This window comes from Xiphophorus couchianus, chromosome 21 (genome assembly GCF_001444195.1).
Source record: "Xiphophorus couchianus chromosome 21, X_couchianus-1.0, whole genome shotgun sequence".
Classification (NCBI taxonomy): domain Eukaryota; kingdom Metazoa; phylum Chordata; class Actinopteri; order Cyprinodontiformes; family Poeciliidae; genus Xiphophorus; species Xiphophorus couchianus.
The window spans coordinates 13,863,430-13,876,847 of record NC_040248.1 but is presented as its reverse complement, the minus strand read 5'-3'; the positions used below and the strand labels follow the sequence as shown (position 1 = coordinate 13,876,847).

The window sequence follows — 13,418 nt, the reverse complement described above, 5'->3', positions numbered from 1 at the left end:
AAAAAACAAGACAGACGGACGGACCACACAAGAGTTTTCTTTATTGTCAGGTTTGATAGTTTCTACTGCTGATCTCATGCTGACTGACGAGATGAGTCTACTCTGTTACTTCCAGGTGAATGTGGCATTATTGGTCTATCTTGCATACAAATATATCATTTAAGCAATTTGTACAGGAGGATGAAAAACACAGTGATCAATCCACACACTATATGTACAGCTTACACACTAGGTTTATCTACTATATATGTATCATATTCTTTGAAACGGATCACGTAGATGTTTTGATGACAGCAGAGGTTCACAACATCCGAGCATGAAAATGGAGGATCGTCTGTGTTGCGGCATCTTGTTTTAAGTCAAAAAGTACATTTTTAGGACAGGTCTAAAGGGAGACCAAACATTTACCCGCACAATTACTGCTACTCAATAACATAGCACTTTTTTTTTTTTCTGTTTTTACAGCAGGTGTGTGACTAAGCGTCCCTCAGTTTGACTGGCAGGTTTCGAAGGCATTGGCAGTGGTGAAATGCGGAGCATATACAGGATGTGGAAGATTTTCCAACACCGCATTCTTCTTTTATTTTACTTCAGGTGATGCTAAAGGAGATGAAAGAAGGAAACTACTTCAGACTGAATAGTATAGTTCAGAACCGTTGAACTTATGTTCTGTAAAGACGTAAAATTTTAAGCTCAGTAGGATTCTCTCTTGGTGTCTTCTTTTTTTGTATAAAGACAGATTGACTTTGTCCAGAGGCTGAACCTGATGGCAGTCCGACAGGCGGCAATTCCAAAGGGGGTCTCAAAAGAACTTCAATCTCTAAAATACAAACGATATTTTATGTGCCTTAAGAGATTGTCGTGTTTGCTTTGGATGGGGATTTGCATAACAGTCCATTTCTTTTAACAATGGAAATGGAGGTTGTGGATAACCAATGATCTTTCTGTGTGAACGCACTCGAAGAGGGGAACATGTAAAGCATTTTTAGATATGCAAAGGAATGTTCAATAAATGGAGATTTTTCTGTGGAACTTTTTAGTGTAGTTCGGAAAGCAACCAATCCAGGAGAGCCTTTCCTTGATTGATTTTTACCCCCTGAGAGCAAAAATAAGAAAGCCCATGGATGTTAGCTTCTGCAGTAGTGCTAAGATTGTTTCCACTGTTCGAATCTATCCATACAAGGATTTGATTTCTGAACTATTAAAGGCAGTTAAAAGCATTTTCAAAGCTGTTTAAAATATTCATGAATTGTAACTATTTGCGGGAACTTGTGGCTCACTGTGTAAGAAAAAGTGGATGTTTTTATTACTGCTATTTTTATACTGCTTTACTTTTATATTAAGCAGATACTCTGACTGTAAGGGCTTTGTATGCTCTGCTCTCCACACGTTTCCCATAGGAACAGAAATGGTGATGCATGCCTCCAACCTAAATTTCCTGTAAAAATATTCATTTCTGCATCCATAAACACCGAATGGAAACATTACGGTGGTGTAAAGGTTAATAAAATGACACTGATTTACTTAACGATAATGTTTTATGCAACTTATTGTTGTAAGAAGCAGATGTATTCCCAAACTAGTTGTTGGCGTCAGCCTGCACGACCAATTGGATAATAATCAGGATTTATACTAGATGCAGACACCAAGAGAGTTACCTGCTGCACAAAAGATATTAACCGTGTATAACAGCCTAACAGAACATGGCCTGAAAAACAACTGAATCATCCGCTCAGCACACAAGTTAAAGACTTGGTCAATGTGGAACTGCAGTCTTTTCTTTTTTTCATGTAGCTCTGAATGACATTTGAAGTCACTGCACTAAACCACTCTAAAGAATAAATATAACAGACTTAATAAACTGCAAAAAAAAAAAAAGCTCCTCAGTGAAATAAAATGGGAGAACCTAATGGATTTTATTTAGCGCTCTGAGATATTTCACAATCCAGGGTCTTTTCTTTGAACATATTTTCCTCTTACAGCCTCTCCAAACACTCATCTTTGTGTGCCGTGTGACCTTTTTTCCCCCCTTTTTCTTAAATAACAGCTTTTTTTTAAAACAACAAAACATAAACTAGGTGTTCAAATCATCACTAAAATATCAAAAAAGTAAACAACTGCAACATCTAGTTCACTTTAACTCAGCATAAGAAAACGCAAAAGTACATTTACAAACTTTGTTCAAACTCATTCAGAAGACTGCAGGGATCAGCAGGAATTCAAGTGACACACAAGGCCGACCGGATGATGCCAAAAGCACACAAAGAAGTGAGCCTGTTGTTTATTCCCCACAGCAGCATGAAATGATGACAAGCAGAACAGCGTCCGTTGTTCAGGTGCTACAGGTCCATTCGTACCTATGAACATTAATACATTACATATTGCTGGTGTTGGGAAAGCTACTCGGCGCACAATGCTGGAATGGCGGTGTGTCTTATACATACATGACTCGTTTGGTCCTTTTAGTAGTTGTTAATCAGGGTTGCAAGCAGTAGTGTCTGATGAGCGATATTACTTTGAAGTACTGGTTTGTGGCTGGGTAATCTTGGACAATAACGCTAAGCAAGTAAAATATAAACAAAAATATTTTAGACTACTTTCATTTTTATTGCCTCCCTTTAAAATTGTTCAAAATCCATTACACCATGAACCATGGTTCTAAAACAAAAAAAGCATATAGTAAGTTCCCACAAATAAGGCTTTCTTTCATAAATATAACAAAAAAGGTTATGACTTCTAGAGCTTTAAATGTAATGTCTTTGAAGCATTACCTGTTCTACTTTCTTTTTTCAAAAAGGTGCATCTAGTTTCTAATTTATAAATATCATTTTTAACAATTAACCCTGACTAAAAATCTGAAAAAGTGCAATCAAAACAAGTATTTGCCACAATAATAACAAACTAGCCTACTGGCGCATTTAATCAAACGTGTTTCACAAAGAAAAACACAAATAAAAACCTCCTCCTCTTCTCATTTGCACTGAAACATTGCACTGTGTTTTGAGAGAAAGAAACAGAATAAGTCTTTCTAAATCCAAGAAAGAGACTCAATCGGGCTTATCTGGCCAGAGGGAGGAACAGCGACGTCAGAAAACGGCATGAGACAAGAGGTTAAAGACAGGAGTGTTGCAGAGAATTTAACTTCAACAATGAAATTGATAGAATCTACAATTGGGGTTAGATACGTTGCAGCTACAATACCGAGAATTTTTCACTCTGTTCTGAGCCACAACAACAAAAGCTACACTAAAGAAGGTTATTTGCAATTGGGTGCAAATGTAAATCCGGGTCACAACACCCTAACAAACCTTTCACCACCAGTGCAATGTGAAAGCAAGTCTCATCCTAAACAAAGCTTTTACCCACGGGCAACACTTCAGCGCACATGCTCCACACAGAGAGCAGCCGTTTCATGCTGGCAGGCCATGCAGAGTTATCTGTTGGCTTTGTATATGGACTTGCTGGCGTCACGCGGCTCTTTGCTGGGGTTGCTCCAGTCGTCCGCTTCGGGGCTGGTCTTGTAGTGCCGCCAAGCTGACTTGTTGAACACAGGGAGGCGTTCAAAGGACTCACTGGATAGAGCCTTTAAGTGAGAAAAACAGAAGTCATTCACTGAAAAACACAGTCAAGAGCTAGAAGGAAGCTTAAAAGAGACACGCTGAAGTGAACAGGTCCGTATGACTTTTTTTGGGCTTTTATTTTGAGCTGTTGGTATGCATGGCCTTCAAAAGTTCATTCAGTGTAATAAACCAATAAAGTTCAACTAATGTTTGAATGTCAGTGCTAAATACCGGTTTGTCAAAATTCAATAATGTAAGAATTGGTGATTGTTTCAGCTGAATCAGTAGTTAAATGTGTTAAAAGTAACTCTTGAGTCTAAAAATATATATATAATTATATACAATTAGTTAATAACATTTCAAATGGAGACACAATTCCAAACTCTAAAGATGAAATTAAGCTCATAACATGAATATATTGCCTAGAAAACAGGTTTATCAAAACTCCGGACCTTCCTTTAATAAAAAAAAACAGTCTGTTGGAGACTGCCCCTAGTGGCCAGAATAAGTTTTTGCACTTGTACAAACTTACAAGTGCAAGGTGAACAAGCAGCAAGACACCCTAAAGGAAGTCTGTGATTTCTAATATCACAAGCTGACAAACAGTCATTGATGTTGCGAACACAAAACACCAGAAATGCCCTTATCCCCATTTTCTTCTTTTGGAAACTGAATAAAAGATTCTCTAAAATCCTAACCGTTTACTTAAATCATATTAATAAAAATACTACTACTGCACATCTGGCTGACCCAGGTTACCTTCAGATAGATGACAGCATCTGTGCCCACTCCCTCCATGGAGTAGAGCTTCAGGTCGCCCTGGAAGTATCGAGCATAGAGCCGGGAAATCGGCAAACCGTAACCAAAACCAGCCTGGAATAGAGAAAAGAGAAGAAAAACAAACTTACCATCTACATGCTAATTTAGATCATCATAAAACCGAATGATTTTGAGAGCGGGTGCACCAATGGGACGGCTCCTGGCTCCAGGCTGGGTGTCGGGGCAGTGGAGTACATGTAGTTAAAGAGACGGTCTATCTTCCTCAGAGGAACTCCTCCTCCTTTGTCACTGATCTTGAGACAGACGCCGGAAGAGTTAAAGACAATAAAAACACGGAAACAAAAAGCTCATGTGTCACAATGCGCAGATCTATTTACCTTTATCGACAGATCCTCTTTACCCAGAGTGACTCTCGCCTTCACTGGCGGCAGCCCCTCCTTACTGTTTTCATGAAGCTCCACTGTCGCTCTCATGGAGTTCTGCAAACAGCCACAACGTCTATAAACTGAGCTTATGAGGGCAGAGGGGTCTTCACAGAAAATCCAGCCAATTCATTATATTTAAAGAGAACAGCTCTACTGACCTTGAAGAGCTCAAACAACATGTGGAACAGATGCGAGGGAACATATACCACCTGGATGGGCTTCTTCGGAGCTTTCACTGGAAAACAAAAAGAAAGAAAGTCTCTTTAGTGAACACAGAAAGCTGGTTCTTGGCAAGTTAATGACAGAGTGAATACTTTAATCACCGTGGAGCTAAATTCGGAGCATCCAAACACATGTTTTGGTGCAACATCTGTGTGGCAGATTAAAAGAGGCGCAGGGTGTAATGCACAATGCACTTACTGTTGAACTCCTCAATCTTGAGCTCAGGAGCAGCTAAGTAGTACTTCTCACACAACATCTTGGCAGTGTCATAGGCATCTAGTAGGAGAGCAAAAAAAAAGGCTGAGAACAGAGCAGCTGAATGTCCATTGTTGATATTTGCAGTCATGCTTTGGGTCACTAATGCTCTCTCTGTCTGCTCGCGGTTCACTCAGAGTGTTTGATCCACGCTGATGAAATGTTTTTTGAAACTATCGGTGATGTATGTGTGTCTGTGACGGAGGAAGCCACTAATTTCTCAGAAATCCCAAACGCTCAGGAAGCACAGAAATGTTTTTTATACAAGCTCAGGTCAGGCCACATTCTTGACTCCCCCTGAGAGCAGGCTGAGAAAAATAAAAATTAAAATAACACAGACAACCAGAGGCAGCTGTGGCTCAGGTGGAGCAGCAGGTTGGAATAATTGAGAGGCTGGTGGTTGGATTTCCCTTCAGGCAATGCACAGAGCATTGTTGGCATTTGTGTGGATTATAAAGGGATATTATTGCAAAAACAACCGCAGAGGAGTTTGATATACAAAGCAGAGGTCAAAGGTCACCTGTTATGCTTCCTGGAACGAGTTAGGATAGGTCTATGGGCTAGACAAAACATGTTCATAACTTATTTCTTTGCACAAAATCATTGTTGGATAATGAGATTTTAGTTTGTTCAGCTCTGTCCATTTTGAGCTCCTTTCAGAATGAGCCGTTTCAGGGCCTCCTGTTGCTTTAAATTCAAATAAACCCCACAACTCAATGTTTAAACTCACACGTGAAAATGGCTGCAAACACAACCGTGCATCTTTCAAAAACACTAGTAGAGGTTCCTGCACAACCAGCAAGAATGCAACAAGTGGTTTCTGAATGGCACGTCAGCAACAAAACACTCATCTTTTCCAACAGCCATTGTACAGAGCATGCAGCGGTAAAACCAGTTGACTAAACCTCTCAGCTTGAGTTGCTAGGTGGGGGTCAGTGCCTGCTAATTTGTGGTATTACATTCCAGAGGTTTTTGAAATGGCTCATTTTCTAGACTAAAAAAACGGCTGGGTGTGTTTAATTTTTTTTAAGCACTTGGGCTGTTTTTAGAAGCAGTAGAGACCCAAATGAAAGTATAGACACCTGCAAAAAGGGAATTTTGCATAGTTACCCTTTAAAATTAACCACAAATTATTAACAAAAGGGGAAAAAAAGATATCAAAAATATTTGCATCCTCACCACATAATTCGGCATCACTTTGAAATACCCAAGGAGATGAGACCAAGCAATTTTGAAAACACTTTTTTGTTAAACGAAAAATAAAGCTAAAGATTTAAATGTTAACAATGGAGGTGGGGCAATCGTGTCAGAGCCGTTGTAATGCCAGCTTCACAGGAAATATGATACTGACAGATGCTGCAATAACCTCAGTCAAATATCAGCCAATGTTAAGGTGAAAAAGCCAACGAAAAGTTGATTTATGGAGTTGTGTTAAATCCATGGTTATTCTCATATACACACTAAAGCATAGGTCGCCATCCATTATTAGAGGCACTTAAAAATATGCGTCAGTATCCATGCAGTAGGTTAAATACTGATGTATTTAATCAATGGAAAAAAATCAGGAGGAAACTAATTAAATGGTGCATCTCCATTGACTGCAACTCCAAATAATCAATAATAGATATTATTCTAGCAGCAGTGGGGAGAGATCCAAAACAAATAAAGGCAATTTGTTTTGGATCACTATATTAACACTGTAATGCTATGGGATTTGGAAAGAATCTAATTCTAGCGTATTCCTAAGTTCTGACAGCGTCTGCTCTGGTCGTCATATTCCCTAAAATAAACATCCAGAAAACAACTTTAGAAATAACAGGAAAGAGTTTCCAAGCTGTAATATTTGCCATGGGGGCCAACAGTCCCCACTAACCAGACCGTATCCCCATTATTTCTCTTGCATCCTGCTAAGAAACTTAAAAGAAAATGGAAAAAAAGAGAGAAGTTCACACCTGGTGGAAAGTTTATTATTTTCTTTTCTGCAGAGCTCTTCCCCACGTAACCTTTCTACATGTGAGGACTCCGTTCTCTACAACCACATCTGGAAGAAATTTCCTAGAGGTACAGCACGTTATATCACTTGAAGTGAGCCTTCATGCGAGTTTCTTTTGGGGTTTTTTTTACCCTGTAAACAGCTACACAACACGGTTCTTGAGAGAAAAACAACAGAACTGTTCGTAAAAAGCTGAAAAGAGAGATTTTAGGTTGATATGTATGGACGTTTTTTGGAAAATAAGTCCAGTAACTGATGAAAACATAATAATTAGCAGCCTGAACCACAAACAACAAAGTAATCCAACAAAAAGAAAATACTTTAATTATTGCATTTTCAAACGTAATGTTTCCATAATAGGCTGTAATTAAAGCCTAATTTAGCCCACAAGTTGGATGGAAGACACTCTTTTAGTATTTTAAGAAACTGATCAAGAACATGTGGGCCTTGGTTAAACAAAAACAAAAACAAAAAAAAACACAGTTCTTAAACTCACCACTAACAACTTCAGCCACGCTGCAGTTGGGATCAATGCTGCCGATGTGTTTGGGATGGGCGGGGTTGGTGTCGTTACTGAACAGCAGAGCTGAACACAAACACAAAGGAGAAATCCAGCTTGCAGAGACAGACCTAACGAGAACGTGACGCCAACGGGAGCGTGAGACTCACTGTGCTGGTTGATGAGCATGCGGAAAGAGATGCGGTTGGTGTAAAAGCGGTCGAGAAAATACTGGATGTTGCTGCTGATGAAGGGGTCAAAGCCAAATTTCTCCTTGTACTCGACGACGCCCTGAGCCATGGTGGGCACGACGTCGTTGTGGCGGTTTCGGATGTCAATCAAGATTTCCAGGAAACTAAACGAGAATGAAAGAAGATGGAGCAAACCCCTCGTCAGCTCTGATTGTTCCCACGTTTGTCTATATTAAAACCAAACTTCGGTGTATTTTAATAGGATTTTATGGACGCAAAAAGGAAAAATTTCAAAAGTATGGAAGTAGGACTTCCTCTATCAATAGCTTTCTTCTTACCACACTGCAATAAAAGGGCAGATTTTTGTCGTGAATGTCCTCTCTACAAATTCAGAGTTACCATGGGTATCCAGGCTTTTTTGTTTTATGTACAAGTTTGTGACATCTGTAACAAAGGTCTGTAGAACTGGATTTTATTTAGGGGCGCCAGACTAATTGGGAATGAAAACAAAAATTCACTGAAGCCTGTGTATAATGTAACAACTACTTTTGTAAGGTGTAGCATAGACATAATTTTAGAATCCAAAACCATTTAGATTCTTCAGATATGACTTTATGAGGAGAGAATCAAACTCAAAAGAAGAAGAAAAAGAAAACACTTGGGGAAAGCAAGTACCAGCTTAGTATTTCTGCTGAGTCATTGTCAACAAGAGTTAAGTTCACAATGCAGTCAAGCCTCTCCTTATTCCTTACCATGCGTTTATCAGTCTTGCGTGGCTGTTTATCAGACGGGGTATTGTTATGATATCAACACACCAACACACACAGTAAGGGACACAGTCAGCACAGATATATGAGCACAGAGTCAATGTTTCAACTCCTGCTTCTAGATTCACTGAAAGCTGAACAAACTGTTATTGCATTCTTTACATTTCTAATCACAAAGTCAATATTCACTCACTCATTCAGAGTGTGAGGGTCCTCTGCCTTCCTGTTTTCGAAATCCAGCAGCTCCACGAAGCTCTGCATGTACCTAATCACGTCAAACAGAGACCAAAAGTCAACTTTCACACCCTGCAAATCATAAACTTCGTTGCCCGGAACCGACCCAATAAGAAAAGAAAAGAAGCTGTTACCACTTCTGGACCAGTTTGACAGACGGCTGGCTGAGCAGCTTGTCAGGCAGCAGGTTGACCTCTCTCATGGTGTTGGCCAGCCGTACCGGCAGCTCCTTACGCAGGAACATGTAGGATGTTTTCTCACAGGCATTGTCCCTGCCTGAACAAGGGTGAAAAAGTTGCATTTATTAGTGTTAACTGCAAAGTTTTCAAATTGTTGTAGAGTTTTCTGAGCTTTTGTGCATACAGAAACCTCCCAAAAGTTACACATGCCATTTTTCATATAAAAGATGCTGGATCAAAACTGCCTGGAAATGGTTTCTATGCAATCCAGGTTTCCAATTATCTGCTGCATAATGTCGGCTTCATGGCTAATTGGGCACTGTATCACCCTCCGACCAATTAACTGACCAATCAGTCAACATCCTGACATTCAGGAGAGAATTCTTAAAGAGACAGAAACAAATTCTCACAGCATGTCACCAAAGCTGCAAAAGCAATACCAATGATTGTGCTCAAGTCATGTAAACATAATCTGCTATGCCCTTAATATGTGTGAAGGAGAACAAAATAGTTTTACTCATGGAGGGTCAAAGGTTAGTTGCTGAGGTTCACTGACAATCTGGTAAGTTTAACAAGGAAAGCAGAAATAAAAAATGCCTCTGTAAAATAAGTAAACAAACTGTTCTAAATGCAGTTTTAAAAACATTTATATTAAGGAGAGAGCAAACAATTAGTTGGGCGTTTCCCAAACAACTAATTGGGAAACGCCCAAATAATAATAATATATATATATGTATTTTTAGCTCTGGGCGATCAACATTAATGTTAGCCAATTAGTTTCTTTCTATTACAACAGATGACAATATCAGAACAGCTGTAGAAAAAATATTATTTTAATATGGAGGATCAGAGATGAGGTCACACTGTGTGAGTCAGAGAGAACAGCTGTAAAAAAAAAAAGGGTTTACTCTATTTTAACACGAAGACAAAATGACTGAGTTGACATCCTAAACTGACGTTAGTAAGTTATATGAGCAATTACAAACAGCATTGCCCCCACTGCACATTGCAGAGATTGAAGGTCATAACTGTGACTTTCAGATTTCCAGAACATTCCTAATGTTTCCAAATCCACCTTTTTACAAGACAGATCCACTAAAAGTCTTTTGCTCGCTCACTCTTGCCACATGTTGTGCTTCCTTTCAAATGGCTTACATTTAGAATTTCTGACCAGTATTTTACTCAAAATTGGCCACCAGCAAATTTCTAGGTACACGTTCAATTTTGAGACTCTTTCAAGAAAATAAACTGTGGAGAGTGCTGCGCTGCCCAGGTGATCTCACTCCCAGGCTGCAAAAACATGTTTCTCAACTCTTCCTACAGTCTTGTATGTAAAAAATCTTTAAGGAACATCCTACCTGAACTCTCATAATCTGCTTTCAACTTTTGATTTGTAGCTTGTGATTTTGATAAGAAACACTAATAGCACTTATCTTGAGGCTGAGAAATGAAAGCGCAAATACCTTTCAGCTTCTAAGATAATACCCAACCTTTGTTATCCGACTGGAGATTCACGCACTCTCTTCCAACTTAAGCTTTAACAGATAAGAGAAACTGAACTTGGAGATCATAAATCTTTGGAGCAAAAAGATTTGAGGGATTAATGTTGAACATTTGAGTGCAAGAAGAAAATGTCACTCTGCTGAAATTATCTTTCAGCTACATCCACAACTCTGTGCACCTTTCACTTTGTCCTATTGTATCTGACAGTACATCGTGTCCTTCTAGCCTGCCGTCTCATGTGTGCAAGAAAGGATTCACGCATCCTACTAAGCCTTTGGAGGGCAAATCTGTGACATGGTAAAAATCTGCTGCTCTCAAGTTACAACCCATTTTAGAAAAACAGCCAAAAAGCATCTCCTGCAAGAGTTTCAGAAAACTCTTTTGTGCAACTGAATTGTCTTCAAGTGGAGAAAGGGGCCAAAAATTAAGGTAAGTAATCAGATCTACATCAGATAAAAGTTCACCCACCATCAGCCATATTACTGGAATGTGTGTGGATTGCAAAAACAAAGTACCATACTAATACTGTATGTAAAGGTTTCAGAGTTGAGAGACAGAGATGGCCATGGCAGATTTTGTGTCCATTTCTGTATTTATCTGGCCACATGTTTTGGATCTTTATTCTACTCAAAGACTGGGATGTGACCTGAGATCATTAGATCTGAATTTAAAATCTCATGATATTTCAAAAATATTTATGAAATTATGCTTTTTAACGCTGGTTTTTGTCAACACTATGACTGAAAGAGTCACACTGTCTAACTCTGATGGAGTGGACATCTGAAGGAGTTGACGAAATGCCAAACTACCTCAATTTATATTCTGAAGGAGGCCATATTGTAGCTAATCAGGTCCATGCAATCTTTACAGTACACTAAAATTAAGCATTTATTTCACAAAATTTCAAAGTTTTGTAAATGGTCAGTTATGGTGTTGACATATCGTGGTTGTGACGAACAACGTGGGAATAAAACAGAAGAAAAAACTAAAGAATAACATAAGCTAACGAGAGCTGCCCTCATAGCAAAGGAAGAGAAAGGAAGAGCTCATGGGGTCCTCAGAAGTACTGATGCCCCCCAATAATGCCTGATTTTTTTTTTTTTTTTACATTCTTTTTATGTCTGATGGTGTTGACAAAAACTTGGGACAAATTTCAATTGAGTTGGAAAATATATATAAAATATTTTTTTAAATTAAATTTATTGATACATTTATAATTATTTATTTGAATACTTATACTTAATTGTCATAATATATTATCTTAGTGTTCCTTTAACTGTTTTAAACCATTATAATGTATGGAGTTCTGCTCCAGGACGAGGGATTTTAAAGACACCATCCACCTATTACAATGTTTAAAAAAAAAAAGTATTAAGCAAACACCAGGAAAACATACATTGTTGTGTTCACATGGCCTAGGTTAGTTTAGTCAGATATCTGAAAAATATATATATATATTTTGTGTATATTGTATTCAAATTTTGTGCTTTATCGATAGGATCTCTTTTGTCACTGTCAAGAATCACTAAAGTCCGACATTCACTGTGACACTTTAAGAAGCCCATAATAACATCTGAAAGAGTTGACATGAGACTATAAAGGGCCCTTGCTGTAGTTGCCATCTCCAATTGCAAGCCATTCCTTATTTTATTATTATTATTAGGCTACTCACCAAAATCCAGGAACTGCTTGATGGAGAGCGGAGACGGTGAAAATCGGGAGTAATACTCGATTTTGGGGTTAGTGTTTTTCAGCAGACACAAGAAGATCCTCATTTTTTGAAAGTTCAACGACGCTCGTCTCGTATTTGTCTGTTTGTTTGGGATGTGACGTTTCAGAGTCAGAGAAAATAACACGACCGCACCATCATTGCCATCTTCACCGCCGGTAGCGATGGCAGAAACTCGGCCGGTCCGTGTCTGTCTTCGGCGTCCACATTCCCACCGTCCACAGTGGACACGAACCGATGGGACTCATTCGTGTAAATAAGACGATGAATGACCAGCGGACACGAAGAGCTCTCGTTGCGGCTTCCTGTGTCTACATTTCTAGATATCCAGGTCGGCTCGTCGTTGTAAAGCCGCAGAGTGGAAGAAACCTACTTCCTGTTACGTTTTTCAAAGTAAAACGCGACACGCTGTGACTTCGAAGGAACCAATGACGACCAGTAACGTGCACAGATAGACACTAGGTGGTGCTAGAGCGTAGCCTTTTGTTCCCCAGGAGAGAGAAAAAAGTGCCCTTCTGAAGTCGTTTTTATTGTATACTATGTAGCTCAAAGTACCATTTCTGGATTTAAAAGCATATATTTCCAATGCTTCAATTTGTTTTTTTTTTTTGCATTACAAGATTCCCACAAATAACTAAAAAATAGAGGATAATACACCACTAAACAAAATATTCTACATTCTTCTGGGTGTTTTGGTCATTTCCATTCCTAAGAAACAGCAAATTACCATCACTTTGTGAAAGGTATTAGCAGGCCAATTTACATTTTCGTCCTTGTTACTTGATGGAAAATATTTATTCATTAAAGTTTGATCTTATTTACAAAATCAAACAAAATTTAAATGCACATTCCTTTAAATAGGTCCATTATATGATAGCTGCAAAAATGTTTCTATGTCCAACTAACATTTTACCTCCTGTTAAAGCACAAAAGTAATCAACCTAATTGTTTTTCAAACATATATACAACAGTGAACAGTTAAAATTGTGTGTCTTTTGTTGATTGTTTGATTATTAGATTATTTTCATTTATGGAGAAGAAAGAGGTAGATTAAATAAGCTTATGTATTATATATTTGGTG

The 13,418-nt window shown here is 38.6% G+C and overlaps 1 protein-coding gene across 1 annotated transcript; it reads right to left on the bottom strand.

The window, feature by feature from the left end:
- Nucleotides 1–21: 21 nt before the first annotated feature.
- On the bottom strand, nucleotides 22–12,698 carry pdk3a (pyruvate dehydrogenase kinase, isozyme 3a). The gene is made up of 11 exons (XM_028004965.1): nucleotides 12,281–12,698; nucleotides 9,061–9,202; nucleotides 8,886–8,957; nucleotides 7,905–8,089; nucleotides 7,732–7,821; nucleotides 5,186–5,263; nucleotides 4,924–5,000; nucleotides 4,718–4,819; nucleotides 4,526–4,633; nucleotides 4,320–4,433; nucleotides 22–3,583 (listed from the first exon to the last, which is right to left on the bottom strand). Exons 1-11 carry the CDS (start codon nucleotides 12,381–12,383, stop codon nucleotides 3,434–3,436), a joined length of 1,221 nt encoding a protein of 406 aa, XP_027860766.1. The 5' UTR covers nucleotides 12,384–12,698; the 3' UTR covers nucleotides 22–3,433.
- Between the last annotated feature and the right edge of the window lie 720 nt (nucleotides 12,699–13,418).